The 13,817-nt window shown below is 62.0% G+C and overlaps 1 protein-coding gene across 3 annotated transcripts; it reads left to right on the top strand.

Moving 5' to 3' along the window:
- The first annotated feature begins 1,324 nt into the window (after window positions 1-1,324).
- On the top strand, window positions 1,325-13,806 carry LRP3 (LDL receptor related protein 3). Of its 3 annotated transcripts, none has more exons than XM_070450996.1 (7): window positions 1,325-2,108; window positions 3,946-3,993; window positions 9,284-9,458; window positions 10,785-10,999; window positions 11,423-12,539; window positions 12,782-12,914; window positions 13,129-13,432. In XM_070450996.1, exons 1-7 carry the CDS (start codon window positions 2,036-2,038, stop codon window positions 13,330-13,332), a joined length of 1,965 nt encoding a protein of 654 aa, XP_070307097.1. In that variant the 5' UTR covers window positions 1,325-2,035; the 3' UTR covers window positions 13,333-13,432. The 3 variants fall into 3 exon arrangements, with proteins under 3 accessions (XP_070307097.1, XP_020754934.2, XP_020754936.2); XM_020899275.2 differs by having other exon boundaries at window positions 1,338-2,108; window positions 9,320-9,458; window positions 13,148-13,806; XM_020899277.2 differs by having other exon boundaries at window positions 1,338-2,108; window positions 13,148-13,806.
- Window positions 13,807-13,817: the final 11 nt, after the last annotated feature.

Genomic DNA, 13,817 nt, shown 5'->3' with positions numbered 1-13,817 from the left:
CAAGTTATATATTTTTTAATGTATATAAATGCAAAAAAAATTCGTGCTAAACAAATTATCAAAAGTTTACATAAAGTTAGGTGGTGGTTGTTTTCTGACCCTGCTCTACTGGGCAGTGGGAAGACTTGTTCCCAATTGACTGAAGGGAATCTGGCTGTCTGTGCTCTGGTCTGTGGGTTTATGAGGGTTGACAGTGAGGTGTGAACAGATTGGGCAAATTGGAGCTTTATATCTAGGCATGTTTTTCCACTTGATTAAACATATTTTGTATTTGAGAAGTGGAGATAGGGGCTCATGTTTTTACACTCCCCACAAGCTCCAATAGGACTCCCCAGGGCACTGGTGTTGACCCTGGATTCCTCACATAGCTTTCAAAACATACACTGAGGCAGAAAGCATCTTCAGATGGAAACAAAACTGCAGACTCTGCCTATCCCTATTTCTGATGAACACTTTTGCCAAGCATAAACACCCATTACAGAGTGGTCAGCAGCCTGATGAAATTTTGAAACTAAATTACAGCAGGCTAGTGCTCTTTACCATAAATGAGTCATTTATCCTGTTATTTGATTCTTAAATCCTTTAATACATCTCCCAAGAAGTCCGCTTTGGAAAAATCACCAGAAGAATTAGAAGAGAGAGAGAACAAGGGAAGACAGAAAACCTAAAAGTTGTTTTTTCCCGATTTTTAAAAATTAAAATCCAGTTGGCCTGTACTATGAAAATGAGTTAGTTGAATTACAGCGGCTACAATGTTCTGTCTACAATGTTCACTAACAGAACACTGGTTTCTGTCTACCTTCTTTGCAAAACGGGGAACATCAAGGGGAGACGAATCCTGAGCCTTGGCTTGGGGATACAAGCAGGGAAGGTTATACCCAGCAGCCAGGACAGGGAGGGAACCTCTGGGGACCTCCCATTTCACAAGTTTCTCAAGAAAGGAGGGTTGGCCCCTTAGGTGGTCTCCTCTAACTGTTTCCCAGGGTTTCGGCTTCTACTGGGCCCATTCCCTTGGTTGACAACACTCCCGGATAGAACAGGCTGGAAAACAGGCCTTCTCTCCATTTCCCAGTGCCTCTCGGGATGACTGCGTGGCCTCTGGGGCCCCGGGAGGAGTGGGTTTCCAAAGGCCTGTTAGAATGGTCGCCTGGTCACCAGTGTCCCCTCACAGGCCTGGCTCTGCGCAGAGCGATTCATCTCAGGGATGTGGCGGGTCTGCCTGGTCGCGGCCAATGAGGGGGGCAGGTCCTCACACAGAAAACAGGCCTTAGTCCTGCGCCACCAGGGGCGGTCCTGCCCTCAGGTCCCCTTAGCAGCTCCTCGTAGCCCCTTTCTCTGCCACCCCCTACCCATCAACCCTCCCCTCCCCTCGCATCTCAGCCGGCTCCGGGAGGGACCGATTCTTGGGCGGGGAGGAGGGCTGCTGGGAGCGCCAGGCTCCGGCCCGGAGGGCGCGCACTGGCCAGGGGCCGCCTGCGCGGAGCTGTCCAGCACCCGAGGCGGGGCGCGCGCCCCCCGCCCGCCCCAGCCGCCCGCACCCGCCCTGCCAGCGCCACTGCGGCTCGGCGGGCGCGTCACGTGGCTGGCGCGGCGCGGCCTCCGGGCTCGGGCGGGCTAGGGGCCGGGCGGCGGGACCCACAGACCCGCGGACGCTCCACCGGCGGCACCGGCCGGGCGGGCTGGGCGCAGCGCGGGGAGGCCGGGGGGCGCCAGGGCCGGGCGGGCTGCGCGCCGCGGGGCATGGGCGCGCCGGGGGCTCCCGGGCACAGGCCGGCCGCGCCGCGGGGCCCGGGGCGCGGGGGCAGCGGCGGGCGGGGGTCCTCCCTGGCGGCCGCCGCTGAGCCCCCGCGGGGCCCGTGACGCCGCGGCCGATGTGGCCCCGCGCGCGCTGCGGGCCTGCACCGCCGCCTCACAAAGACGCCGCCGGAGCCGCCGCCCGCATCCGGGCCGCAGCACCTTCGGGGGCCCGAACCGGAGCCGGAGCCTCAGGAGCTGGGCAGGAGGCGGCGCCCGCGGGCGGCCGGCCGGCCCCAGCATGGAGAAGCTGGCGGCCGCGGGGCCGGAGGGGGCGCCGGGCGCCCGGGCGCAGCTCGCCGTCGTCTGCCTGGGTGAGTGGGCCGCGCGGCCGCGGCGGGATCGGTCCTCTGCCTAGTAGTTCCGCGCCGCGCCCTGGTCGGACTTGGGGCGCCCCTCTCCGCTGGTTGCGGCTGGGGCTCCCGGGACGGGCACTGCGAGAACTCCTGCCAGAGGCCGAGGAGACTGCGGCCCCCAGCAGTCTGGCCTGCTGGGGTCTTAGGCCCGGGAGGGCGACTCCGGCCGCGGAGCCCCGGCTTCAGCCGGGTTCAGAATAGCGTCCGGGAGCCCGGGTGAGCGGCGCGCGGGGCGGCCCACTGCGGGCGCCTGGGATTGGCGGGCAGTGACTTTCTTCCTGACTTCCCCGCTCTTAGCCTGGCGGCGATGGGCGATCCGGGCCTCCGGAGCTGCGGACAAAGGCGAAGCCACCGGGGCTGGTGCCGGTGGTCCCCTGAACGAGGAACTATTTCCTGCCTGGAGTGGGTTGAGGGCGGGAGCCAGCCGGAGCCGGATCGGGATGCGCGGCAGGAGGCAGCTGCTAGAATGACTCCTGTCTTCTCTTTGTGTCTTCTCAGACCCATCAGGGCAGGCCTCAGCAGCCCAGGGCGATGTGTCTGGGGAGGGCCAAGGACCCAGCCAGCCCTGCCAGAGCTTTTCTGTCCACCTTTCTAGGGCCTTGTGTGCGGGAGAGGGGAAGCAAGGGGTTAAATCGTCTAGCCACATGGCTCCTTTATTTACCATGATGAAGGAGGGAGGCCATTATCTAAGCCGGGGTCATTAGGGGACACCCTATGGTGTCATCAGTGAAGGCTCTGTAATCCCAGCAGGTTTGTTGAAGCCACTGAAATGGCAAAGTAAAAAAAGAAGCCTGTTCATTTTAGGGTGCACTGTCCTCTGCCCCCAAGAATCTAGGAGCTGGGGGAAGGCCCCCCCTTAGCTGCGTGAGCAGATCTCAGTGAGCTTCGTGGCCCCCAGAGTGCCCGATCCCCAGTCTGTCAGTGTGGTCCCATGCTCCTGAGTGCCTGGCTTCCCCCAGGGTGCAAGGCAAGGGGCAGACCCTTTGGCCCTCCCCAAGGCCCTCCCCGCCCAGCAGATGCTGGGTGTCCTGCCAGGGGGCAGCTGGCTCTCTTCTTCTCCAGACATGGGCTGACCCCTGTAGAGATGTTGTTCTCTGCTTCCCTTCGCATCCTTGATGTTGGGGAAGGGGACACCCTGAACCTCAGGAAGTTCAGTGTGCCTACGTCTTCTGCTCCCATATCTGCTGCAGGAAAGCATTCAGTGAAAGCAAAGGGCAGATCCCATGGTGGTGGGTAGCATGGGGTAGTGAGGAGGACCTTGAACCCTGGTAGCTGTAAGTGCCTGTAGAATGGGGGAGATCAGAACTGCTTCCCTCCCTCCCTGGCTGGCTGGCAAGGCCCCTCAGAGGGAGGAAGCCCTACAGTGTGGTAGGAGCCCCCTTCACAAGCAGGGCCCCTGCCCGGGTTGAGCAAGGCCTGGGTTGAGCAAGGTCTTTCCTTGAAGGATGGTCAAGGCCCGTGGGTCCCAAGCCCGAGAAGATACAAGCAAACCCCCTCCCACGTGAGTTAGAATTCCCAAGCATGGGGAATGGCAGGAGTGGTCTGGGGCAGCCAGGCTTGCACCCTGCTCTCTCCCATTATGGGTGTTTGGGTGAGTCCTGAGGTCCCCTGGGGTTCTCGTTCTGCCCATCCCAGCAGGACTGTAACAGTGCTCTGGGCCTTACCCTTTGAGATGAAGAGAACCAGCCTGGAGTTTGGGCTGTGTTGTTTTGCACCCCAAGTGTTTAAGCCCCAAGAGCTACCCCCTCTCCTCCTCCTTTCCCCCACACCACTGAACCCGCTTTGTTTCCCACAGTGAACATTGTTCTCACCGGGCGGTTCAGCAGCGCCGTTCCTGCCTTAGGTGAGTAACACGCTTCTCCCCTTCCTCCCCTCCTCCCTGCTCTCCTGGTTTAGTGACCTTTGAGTACCAGCCTTCAGGATCCTGGCTCCACCCCTGAGGTCACCTGGCCTTTTTTTTTAATCTCAATTCCTGGGCATCTTTGCATCACAAAGGAGTTTTTTTGGCATTAGGCAAGCTTATACCTCTCTGAGCCTCAGTTTCCTCTTCTGTAAAATGGGTGCATTTAACCATGGAGCCTGGTTAAATGGGCCAGTGAGGTAAGGTGTTCAGCACGGCTTTTGCACGTGGTAGCCTCATACCACTAGGAAACTGTCATGGCCTGCACACTTGGCAGACTGTGCTTCCTGTAGGCAGTGGGGATCCCAGAGAACCATAGGGCACCATAAGATGCCTGCCTGCTTTAAAATTACACCTGGGATTTAGTTTAGGAAGGTATGACTGAGTGCCAACACAGAGGCCAAAGCCACTGATGGAGGAATTTGTTACTTATGTGTCTCGCGAGGAGGGGCCATGCCATACCACTTAGGGTCACCTGGGCAACACCAGGTCTAGTCAAGGCAGACAGAAGTGAGGGGAAGGCTTTTTGGCCAGAGCCTTGATCGAAGTTTCGGTGAGCAGAACAAGACAGGGCAGAGAAAACAGCTTAGGGCTGGCTAGTTTGGCTAACCCCTAAGGGCTCTGGGCTAACGGAGTGGGCTGTCCGTGCCTGCTACCTGACCCTGGGATGATATATTGGCTTGGTGTGTGAATTAGGTAAGAAGGCTGTAGGGGTTCAGTCTCGCATCAGCCAGTCTGCCAGGGAAAGACCAGTTTCAGGGACACCGATTTGCAGGAGAGACGTAAACACTTTGACTGATGGTTTGGCCCTGTGATAAGTAGGTGCCAAATAGACACACAGGATCTAAGAAAACATAGTTGAACTCCGTGGCTGCCTCCTGCCTGTCAGAGCAGGTCTGTCCATCCGCTGGCCGTCTTCATGCTTGGGCCTAGTGCCGAGCACAGCAAAGGCTGCCAGGAGTGGGAGCCTTCAGGGTTGAGGCCATCAGGGGCATTTGCCCTTTGCTGAGGAGGCTGCCAGGGGTTGGTGAATGCATAGGCCCAGGCCCTGGGTCCCTTGGTGCCAGGGGAGACATCTGAGAAGGGCCTTGGGAACTGGAGTCTGTGGGCTTGTTTGCTGTGTCCTGAGCTGTGTCATGGGGCAGGAGGTACCTGGGATTTTTATTAATAGTTCTGCTCAGGGTCTGGCTGGCAGCAGAGACCCACTGAGGCAGCTCAGGAAGGCGGGGGTGGGGGTGGGCTGTCTCCTGGTCGTTGTCCCTGCTATGGGGAGGCTCGGGATTCACAGAAGCTGCTCTCAAAGGCTTGTCTCTCCGATGCATACTCTCAGCCTCCCTTCCCGTTCTCCCTTCAACCAGCTCCTTCCTGCCCCTGCAGCCTGGCCTCCGCTGCTGACCGCGCTGGCTCAGGGCCCGGCCTCACTCAGCGTTGAGCCGGCCTGAGTCCTGCCTGACGTCATGGCCCCCACAGCTAACCATGCAGTCTCCCCACCCCAATTTCCAGGACCAGACGGACTGGCCTCACCTGGGTCAGGTGTCCGTGGCAGCCATGGTAGAGAGGGGTCGCAGGGCGAAGGGGACAAGGGGGTGGCAGGTCTTAAATATGCGAGTCCCAGGCAGGCCCCCTGCTGGTGTGTGGGCGGGCATGTGGCTCCAAACATGTCTGCCCCGGGTTCGAAAAGAGATGCTCCGGGGACAAAGTCCATCTGTAGAGCCAGGAGAGAAATTCATCCAGGTTCAGCCTCCTGTTTGACTGCCAGCGGGGTTCAAGCTGTCTGTGCCTGCCCCCCACCTCCGCCCCCGGTGTCCTGAGGCTGCACACGGAGCCTGTCTGGCCACAGGGGCTGGGCTGAGCTGAGGCTGTCCTAGAGCCCATCTCTCACCCTCTAGCATTGCTGAGAGAAGTAGAGACCAGCTTCTGGCTGCCAGAGTGCCTCCTCCCACCCGAAGTGCCATGCCCCCGCACTTTCAGGGTTTCCCTGCAATTCCTGCTGTGAGGAACCCGGGTCATCACTGTCTCGCCTGCCGCTTCCCCACCCTCACTGGGCTCAGTCCCTCCGCAGGGCCCAGCTGGGCCACCTGGGGACCTCACAGGCTTTTGCCTCTCAGCCTCAGCCCCCATCCTGCCCCAGCTTGTCAGGCACCATCTGGGTTGGATAACCCACCCCATCACCCCAGACTCTGGCCACTGTGACCCGGGGGGTGAGCGTGTTCAGCGTCTTCAGGGTGTTCTCTGCTCATCTGGCAGCTTCGCCCAGGCACTCTGCTGGGGCTCCCGGCTCCCAGTCATTGAGCACACTGGCAGGTTGGCCAGAGTGCTGGGAGCCCCTGGAGACCAGATCTGCATGCTGTATGTTTTCAGGCTTGCTCATGCCCTCTCAGGAGTATTTGACATTTCTCTGGACCAGGAAAGAAGGACGCTGGTCTGAAAGCGCTCAGTCACCCCTTGCCCCCTTGGGCAGGCCATCTTGACCTGAGCAAAACTTCTGTCCAAGTGAACACAGGTCACTTCCAGTTAAGCTCAGACAGACTTCTCTGACTGCCCCTTAATACTCCCAAGAGCCTCCATCCTGCGTCAGTATCTCCCAGCTCCCCTCACTACCCACCCCTCATCACACACGCCGTTTCTGCCCTCACCTCCCACGGGTGTCCCCCCTACTCACCCCACACGCACGCCTGTCTCTGGACTGCCGCTTGCCCACATCTCCCAGCCACCCTGAGATGAGAGGCACCCTCGGGCTGCATTTCACTGAAGGGCAAGCTGGGGCCTAGGGTGTGACCGGCAGTGTGGACTCCCGGACTGGACTGGATTCACGAAGCTCTTTCCCCTGCCTGCGCCTGGGTGCTGGGGTGGCGGTGGGATGGGAATGAGGTTGCCGTCACAGAGAAGCCTGGGGCTGTTTCTCTGAGCTGGTGATGTCCTCCAGGCCCATGGCCAGGCAGCATCCAGTCTGGGGCCCTGCAGGGACCCCAGCCTCCCTCCCCGTCCACGGTCACTCTGCATGGGCCAGGCCGACGGCTGCAGTAACTGTGGTCTCTCTGCCCACCCGCCCTTGCAGAAGAATTAACAGTGACTCAGGGACATTGCTGCCCTCAGTGGGGAAATGTCTGGGGCGTCTGAGGGGCACTTGGGGTGAGGCATGTCTGGGGGAACATGTTGTCAGGGGATTGTTGAGAAGCAATGTCTGGTTATCTGCTCCTGACGAGGCTGGTGGTCTGGAGAGACAGGCTTCCCCATGTCATGAAAGAGGGCCAGATGTGGGTCCCTGCAGGTCTGGATTTCTCTGGCCAGTGTGGGGGAGAAACCCGGCCTCCACGAGGGCTCCATCTTGTGGGGAAAGCCTCTAGGCCACAGTGGGTATTGCTTTGCCTCAGGCCTGTCCTGGGGGCTGAGGGGACAGGGGTGACTCCCACATTGGCTGATGGAGCATCTGACTCCAGGTGTAACGTTTGCTTTAGAGACTCACTGTGGGGGGAGGATGTGCTCCCAGCCCTGCCTAGGGACCCCCCACCCAGCATCCCGGAGGAGGAGGAGCCCTGACCTTACACCTGCCAGGGTCCCCAGGTCATCATCTCTGTGAAGCCCACAAAGCCTCACCCATCCAAGGAAACAAGTTGCTTAGGCCCTTGATCACCACCTGGTTGTTTAGTCCTTACCCTCCTGGATTGCAAGAACACTGAGACTCAGGGACGCTGACCTCCCAGGTCCTGGTGAGTGCCAAGTGGGGAGCCCTGGCTGGTAGCTCACCAACCCGGGGCTGTCAAGGCTCTGAGGGCGACCTGATGTGGTCAGCCTTGCTTTAGGGTTGGTGTGGGTGTTTCTCTTCCAGCCCCTGATCCTCCTGTGAGCCATTGCTGGGGGTTAACCCCGTGTGGGTCACAGCCTTCGATCACCCGAACATCCACAGGTGGAGCATGGGAGGCTGCTGGAGGGCTTTCACTCTCCTTTCTGCACTTGAGTCTTTTGGGATTCCAAAGAGTCTTGTTGAGAGCCAGCAGAGAGACCCTGCTTGCAGGGCAACAGTCAGGGGTCAGGGAGAATGAAGAGGTAGGTGGTATCGCGGGGCTTGGGCAAAGCACTATGATTTGTCTCCCTGGGCCTCAGTTTCTCCATCTGTATAATGGGCATACCTGTGCCTATGCTACAGGCTGTTGTGAAGATCAGATGAAAAAGTGTGGTGAGGGGCTCTGAGGGGCTGGGGCAACCAAGTTCAGAGCCTTGCTTGGTCCTGCGAAGGCCAGGGCACACCAGGGCAGGGTTTGCCACCTTTAGGCTGGGTGAGCTTGGCTAGGTCGCAGAGGGCATGTGTAACTAATGAAGTGGGTACCAATGAAGCCCGCAGGGCTGGGCATAGAGGCACTCATCACCTGTGCTGCCCTGAGTGATGCCTTGTGCTCACTGACACAGTGGATGGTTGACACAATGAGAGGCCCAGCCCACTAGAGGACCAGGGTGGGCCGTGACTCTGCCCCTTACCCGCTGTGTGGCCATGGGCAACTCACTGACCCTCTCTGAACCTTGGTTTCCTCATCCGGTTATGACATCCCCCCCCTGGTGGCCTCCCACTCACACTCAGGATAAAATCTAAATGCCACACAAGATGCCATCAGACCCAGCCTGTGTTTCCAGCCACCTCAGGATATCGGCCCCTCTCTTCAGGCCTGTTTTATAATCTTCATTTCGCCCAGGGAATCTGCATAGTCTGTCTGCTCCTCCCCTAGTCTGCGAGCCCCACAGAGCCAAACTTTTACCTGTCTTATGAGCATGCCTAGTACTGTGCTTGCACATAGTAGGTCCTCAGAAAGCATGTGTTGAATGAGGCCTGTATTAGGCCAGCCCTGGGGTGGTGGGGTGGCAGGCAGGGAACCATAGTGGGTCTGCTTATGCTAGGCCACCAGGCCCAGGGCTGCAGGATTCTCCACTGAGCTGAGACCCGAGGCCAAGAGGCCTTACCTGTGAGGTGCCAAAGGGAGCTGGTGGGCTGGCTCCCAGCCCTGCGGAGGGTAGGGGAGAAGAGGTGGGCTCTGGGGCACAGGGTGGACTGTCCCGAGTCCATGTGGGCCCTCCTCTCCCCACGCCATACATACCACTTCCCTGAAGTCTCATGGTGCGCCCATGCCCTTGGCCATGACCACCTTGGCTGGCCTTGATCCTACCTGGGAAAGGCCAGTGCTCGGGTCCTGGGCTGGGGGGCTCAATGTCCCCCTCCCTCACTGCCCCCTCCCACCCAAAGGTGAAGCCAGCACCTCTCAGCCTCCTCTCCTGACAGCCGCCTGCAGCGGGAAGCTGGAGCAGCACACCGCACGCCGTGGCGTCATCTACAGCCCAGCCTGGCCCCTCAACTACCCGCCGGGCACCAACTGCAGCTGGTACATACAGGGCGACCGCGGGGACATGATCACCATCAGGTACGGGGACACCAGGGTGTCAGAGGGACTCGATGTGGGCCTGCACGTGCTGCATGTGTGATGGTGTGTGTGTGAGTGCCTGCGACAAGTACAGTGACCAGATGTGTGTGTACGTGTGTGTGTGAACACACGTGTGCTTGTGTGTGTGTGTGAGCCCAGCCTGAGCAGGTATGAAGGACACGCGTATGTGCGTTTGTGAGCACGTGTGTGTAGGTGTGGAGGGCATGTGTGTGAGATGTGTAGGTGTGCAAATACATGTGTGAGTCTGTGTGTGCACATGTATGAGTTGTATGCATGTGAACATGTGGGTGTGGGTCTCTGCGGCTGGCTTCCCAGACCTGGGCCACTCTGATGGGCTTGTGGGGCTGTCTGTCACCTCGGGCCTGCCAGGGAGGGGAGCCCTGGGACTGGAGGGCATGGCCCAGTCATCTGTGAGGTGGCAGGGGTGTCCTGTCTGTCCTGCAGGGTCGGCTTGAGGCCAGGCTGGCACTGAGCCCAGAGCGGGTTTGCCCCTGGGCCCTTGGGGCCATCTCAGCAGGAGAGGGAAGCAGGGAGGAGCCAGGTGCTCAAGCTGCGGGGATGTGGAGGGAAGCAGGGTGAGGTGATCAGATGGTGGAACCGAGGCTAGAGCCCTAGACGGGGATGGTCATGGGGATGTTTGGCTGGGGTGTCACTCTCGTAAATGCAAAGCCTGGAAGACCCAGACGCTCCACATCTCCAAGGCCAGAGGTGTGATGGGAACACAGCAGGGTCTGTGCCTGTTTCCCTGTGGCCACTGGGAATCTCTTCAAAGACGCCAGCCTCCTCGGCCACTTCTAGAGCCCTGCTCACCCACAGCCTGGGCCAGTGCTTCTCCCCAGGGGATGAGCTGTCCCCCAGCCCAGGCCTGCCCTGCGCACACGGGTCCCCTCTGTGCCCTGGCCTGGGATTCGCGCTGGGCCTATTGCAGCAAAGCCAGCATGGGGGGATCTGGACCCTTGGACCTTGCCCTTCAGGGGAGAGTGTAAGTGGGGGGAATTGCCTACCATGGGACTCCTGCCTCCAGTCCATGTGGCCTTCGGTTGGGGCACCATGTGTATTCTGATGGACGGTGGAGAAGCAGAGAGGAGGCCTTCACAGAGCTGCCTGGGGGCTGACATGTTCCTAGTTGCCCACATTGTCCTGATTCTTCATGGAGTCACTCTCGGACTCCTGAGGACCTGCTGAGTGGCTGGGAGTGGAAGAGAGAAGCGATGCTGGGGCTGGCCGTCCTTGCTGTGAGTTTAGGCATGACTTGCTGGTCTCTGACCACCCACTCACATCTGCGGTCCTCCCTGCCCCCTGCAGCTTCCGCAACTTTGACGTGGAGGAGTCCCACCAGTGCTCCCTGGACTGGCTCATGCTCGGCCCTGCGGCCCCGCCCCGCCAGGAGGCCTTCCGGCTCTGTGGCTCTGCCATCCCGCCCGCCTTCATCTCCGCCCGGGACCACGTCTGGATCTTCTTCCACTCGGACGCCTCCAGCTCCGGCCAGGCCCAGGGCTTCCGTCTCTCCTACATCCGAGGTAACACCAACGGCAGGGCACGCCTATGGGCTCCCCAGGGGTGGGGGGTGGCACCCTCCATCTGCCCCCTCCCCGCAGGGTCTCCCCCAGTACCCAACTGTTGGAGCCCAGTGTTGGGACAGGAACTGGTCACATTGCTGCCTCGGGGTGCCTTGAAACCCCTTGAGATCACTGACCCCACTTTATAGACCCTGGCTCAGGTCAGGAACCGAGCCTCCCTGGTATTCGAGGCGTCTCTGCCCCTCAGGTGGCTGGGGAGAGAGAGAGTCCAGGGCCCTTCTCCTTGGGTCCTGCCTCCCCCTGAATCCTGCAGAGGCGTTGCTGGGAGCAGGGGGACCTCCCGCGGGCTCCTGGCCCCAGGCCCCACGAGGAGAGTGGTTCTGCTCGCCCCTGACTGTCTCCACCACGCACCTCACCCTGCAGGGAAGCTGGGCCAGGCATCCTGCCAGGCTGACGAGTTCCGCTGTGACAACGGCAAGTGCCTGCCGGGCCCTTGGCAGTGCAACACCGTGGACGAGTGTGGCGACGGCTCTGATGAGGGCAACTGCTCGGCGCCCGCCTCGGAGCCGCCAGGCAGTCTGTGCCCCGGGGGTACCTTCCCTTGCAGCGGGGCGCGCTCCACGCGCTGCCTGCCTGCTGAGCGGCGCTGCGACGGCACTCAGGACTGCGGCGACGGCTCCGACGAGGCCGGTTGTCCCGACCTGGCCTGTGGCCGGCGGCTGGGCAGCTTCTACGGCTCCTTCGCCTCCCCAGACCTGTTCGGTGCGGCCCGCGGGCCCTCGGACCTTCACTGCACATGGCTGGTGGACACGCAGGACCCGCGGCGTGTGCTGCTGCAGCTGGAGCTGCGGCTGGGCTATGACGACTACGTGCAGGTGTACGAGGGCCTGGGCGAGCGCGGGGACCGCCTGCTGCAGACGCTCTCCTACCGCAGCAACCACCGGCCGGTGAGCCTCGAGGCCGCCCAGGGCCGCCTCACCGTGGCCTACCACGCCCGCGCCCGCAGCGCCGGCCACGGCTTCAATGCCACCTACCAGGTGAAGGGCTACTGCCTCCCGTGGGAGCAGCCGTGCGGGAGCAGCCGCGAGGGCGACGCGGAGGACCCGGGCGAGCAAGGCTGCTTCTCGGAGCCGCAGCGCTGCGACGGCTGGTGGCACTGCGCCAGCGGCCGGGACGAGCAGGGCTGCCCCGCCTGCCCCCCGGACCAGTACCCCTGCGAGGGGGGCAGCGGCCTGTGCTACACGCCCGCTGACCGCTGCAACAACCAGAAGAGCTGCCCCGACGGTGCGGACGAGAAGAACTGCTTCTCTTGCCAGCCGGGCACCTTCCACTGCGGCACCAACCTGTGCATCTTCGAGACGTGGCGCTGTGACGGTCAGGAGGACTGCCAGGACGGCAGCGACGAGCACGGCTGCCTGGCGGCCGTGCCCCGCAAGGTCATCACCGCCGCGCTCATCGGCAGTCTAGTCTGCGGGCTGCTGCTCGTCATCGCCCTGGGCTGTGCCTTCAAACTCTACTCCCTGCGCACGCAGGAGTACAGGTGGGCGCTGGGGCCGGAGCCTCGCTTCCTCCCTGTTCCTGGAGAGAGGGCCTGGACTCACGCTTCCTGCCGCTGTGGGCCACCCACCCGGGGCTTCTCGGGTCTGGGCCCCTCCGGATGCCCGGATGGAGGGAGGAGGGCCCACATCCTGCCGCTGGGGGGCGCCCCGTGGGAGGCGGGAAGTACGACCCCCACCCTCGCCTGGCCGGCCTGCCATGCTGCCCTTCTGCTGTTGCCTTCAGGGCCTTTGAGACCCAGATGACACGCCTGGAGGCTGAGTTTGTGCGGCGGGAGGCACCCCCGTCCTACGGGCAGCTCATCGCACAGGGCCTCATTCCTCCCGTCGAGGACTTCCCGGTCTACAGTGCATCCCAGGTGAGCCGGCGAGCGGGAGACCCGCCCCAGCCCCCGGCCCGCCCAGCGGACCTCAGAGAACGCGGGAGACAGGGAGGCCCAGGGTTTGTACAACCGGGCTGGTCCTGGGGTTGAGGGAGGTGGGAGATGAGGCCTCGGCAGGGTGACAGGCCAGGGGAGGGGACAAGGGGGCCCCTCGGCGGGGGTGGGGTCGTGCTGACCTCTGCCCCCTCAGCCGCCGCCCCACCCTCCAGGCCTCGGTGCTACAGAACCTGCGCACGGCCATGCGGCGACAGATGCGCAGACACGCCTCCCGCCGCGGGCCCTCCCGCCGCCGCCTCGGCCGCCTCTGGAACCGGCTCTTTCACCGGCCGCGGGCGTCGCGCGGGCAGATCCCGCTGCTGACGGCCGCGCGCACCTCCCAGACGGTGCTGGGTGACGGGCTCCTCCAGCCGGCACCGGGGGCTGCCCGGGAACCCTTGGCACCCCTAACGGACACAAGCAGCCCCGGGGCAGCAGGGGAGGGGCCCCCCGGCGCCCCCAGCCACGCCTCGGAGGTGGGACCTTCCGCGCCGCCCCCCTCGGGCCTGCGGGACCCCTCGGAGTCCAGACTGGCTGACAAGGACAGAAAGGCTGGCAGGGACCCTCTGGTGGACAGCCCAGCCCCTGTGGACGTGCCTCAGGAGTCCTGCTCCGGCCAGGACCCTTACCCCCCGGCCCTCACTGCCGGTGGCATCCCCGGCCCCCACCCATCAGAGCCGCTGGGAGTCTGCAGGAGCCCCCCGCCACCCCGCTCCCCAACGTTGGAGGCCAGTGACGACGAGGCCCTGCTGGTCTGCTGACCCGCCGGACACGCTGATGACCGCCACAGCCCCGCTTTGTAACCAGGGAATACACAGTCGTTTCTACCCTGCCTCCGCGTCC

This window comes from Odocoileus virginianus, chromosome 20, assembly GCF_023699985.2.
Source record: "Odocoileus virginianus isolate 20LAN1187 ecotype Illinois chromosome 20, Ovbor_1.2, whole genome shotgun sequence".
NCBI lineage: Eukaryota > Metazoa > Chordata > Mammalia > Artiodactyla > Cervidae > Odocoileus > Odocoileus virginianus.
This window is presented reverse-complemented; position numbering and strand designations above follow the sequence as displayed.

Bases quoted from the DNA above. Each gene is read 5' to 3' on its own strand.
- LRP3 (XM_020899277.2), top strand. From the start codon at position 2,036: ATGGAGAAGCTGGCGGCCGCGGGGCCGGAGGGGGCGCCGGGCGCCCGG. The intron at 3,994-9,283 runs GTGAGTAACACG...TCCCACCCAAAG, and splicing joins CAGCGCCGTTCCTGCCTTAG to GTGAAGCCAGCACCTCTCAG. The intron at 9,459-10,784 runs GTACGGGGACAC...TGCCCCCTGCAG, and splicing joins GGGGACATGATCACCATCAG to CTTCCGCAACTTTGACGTGG.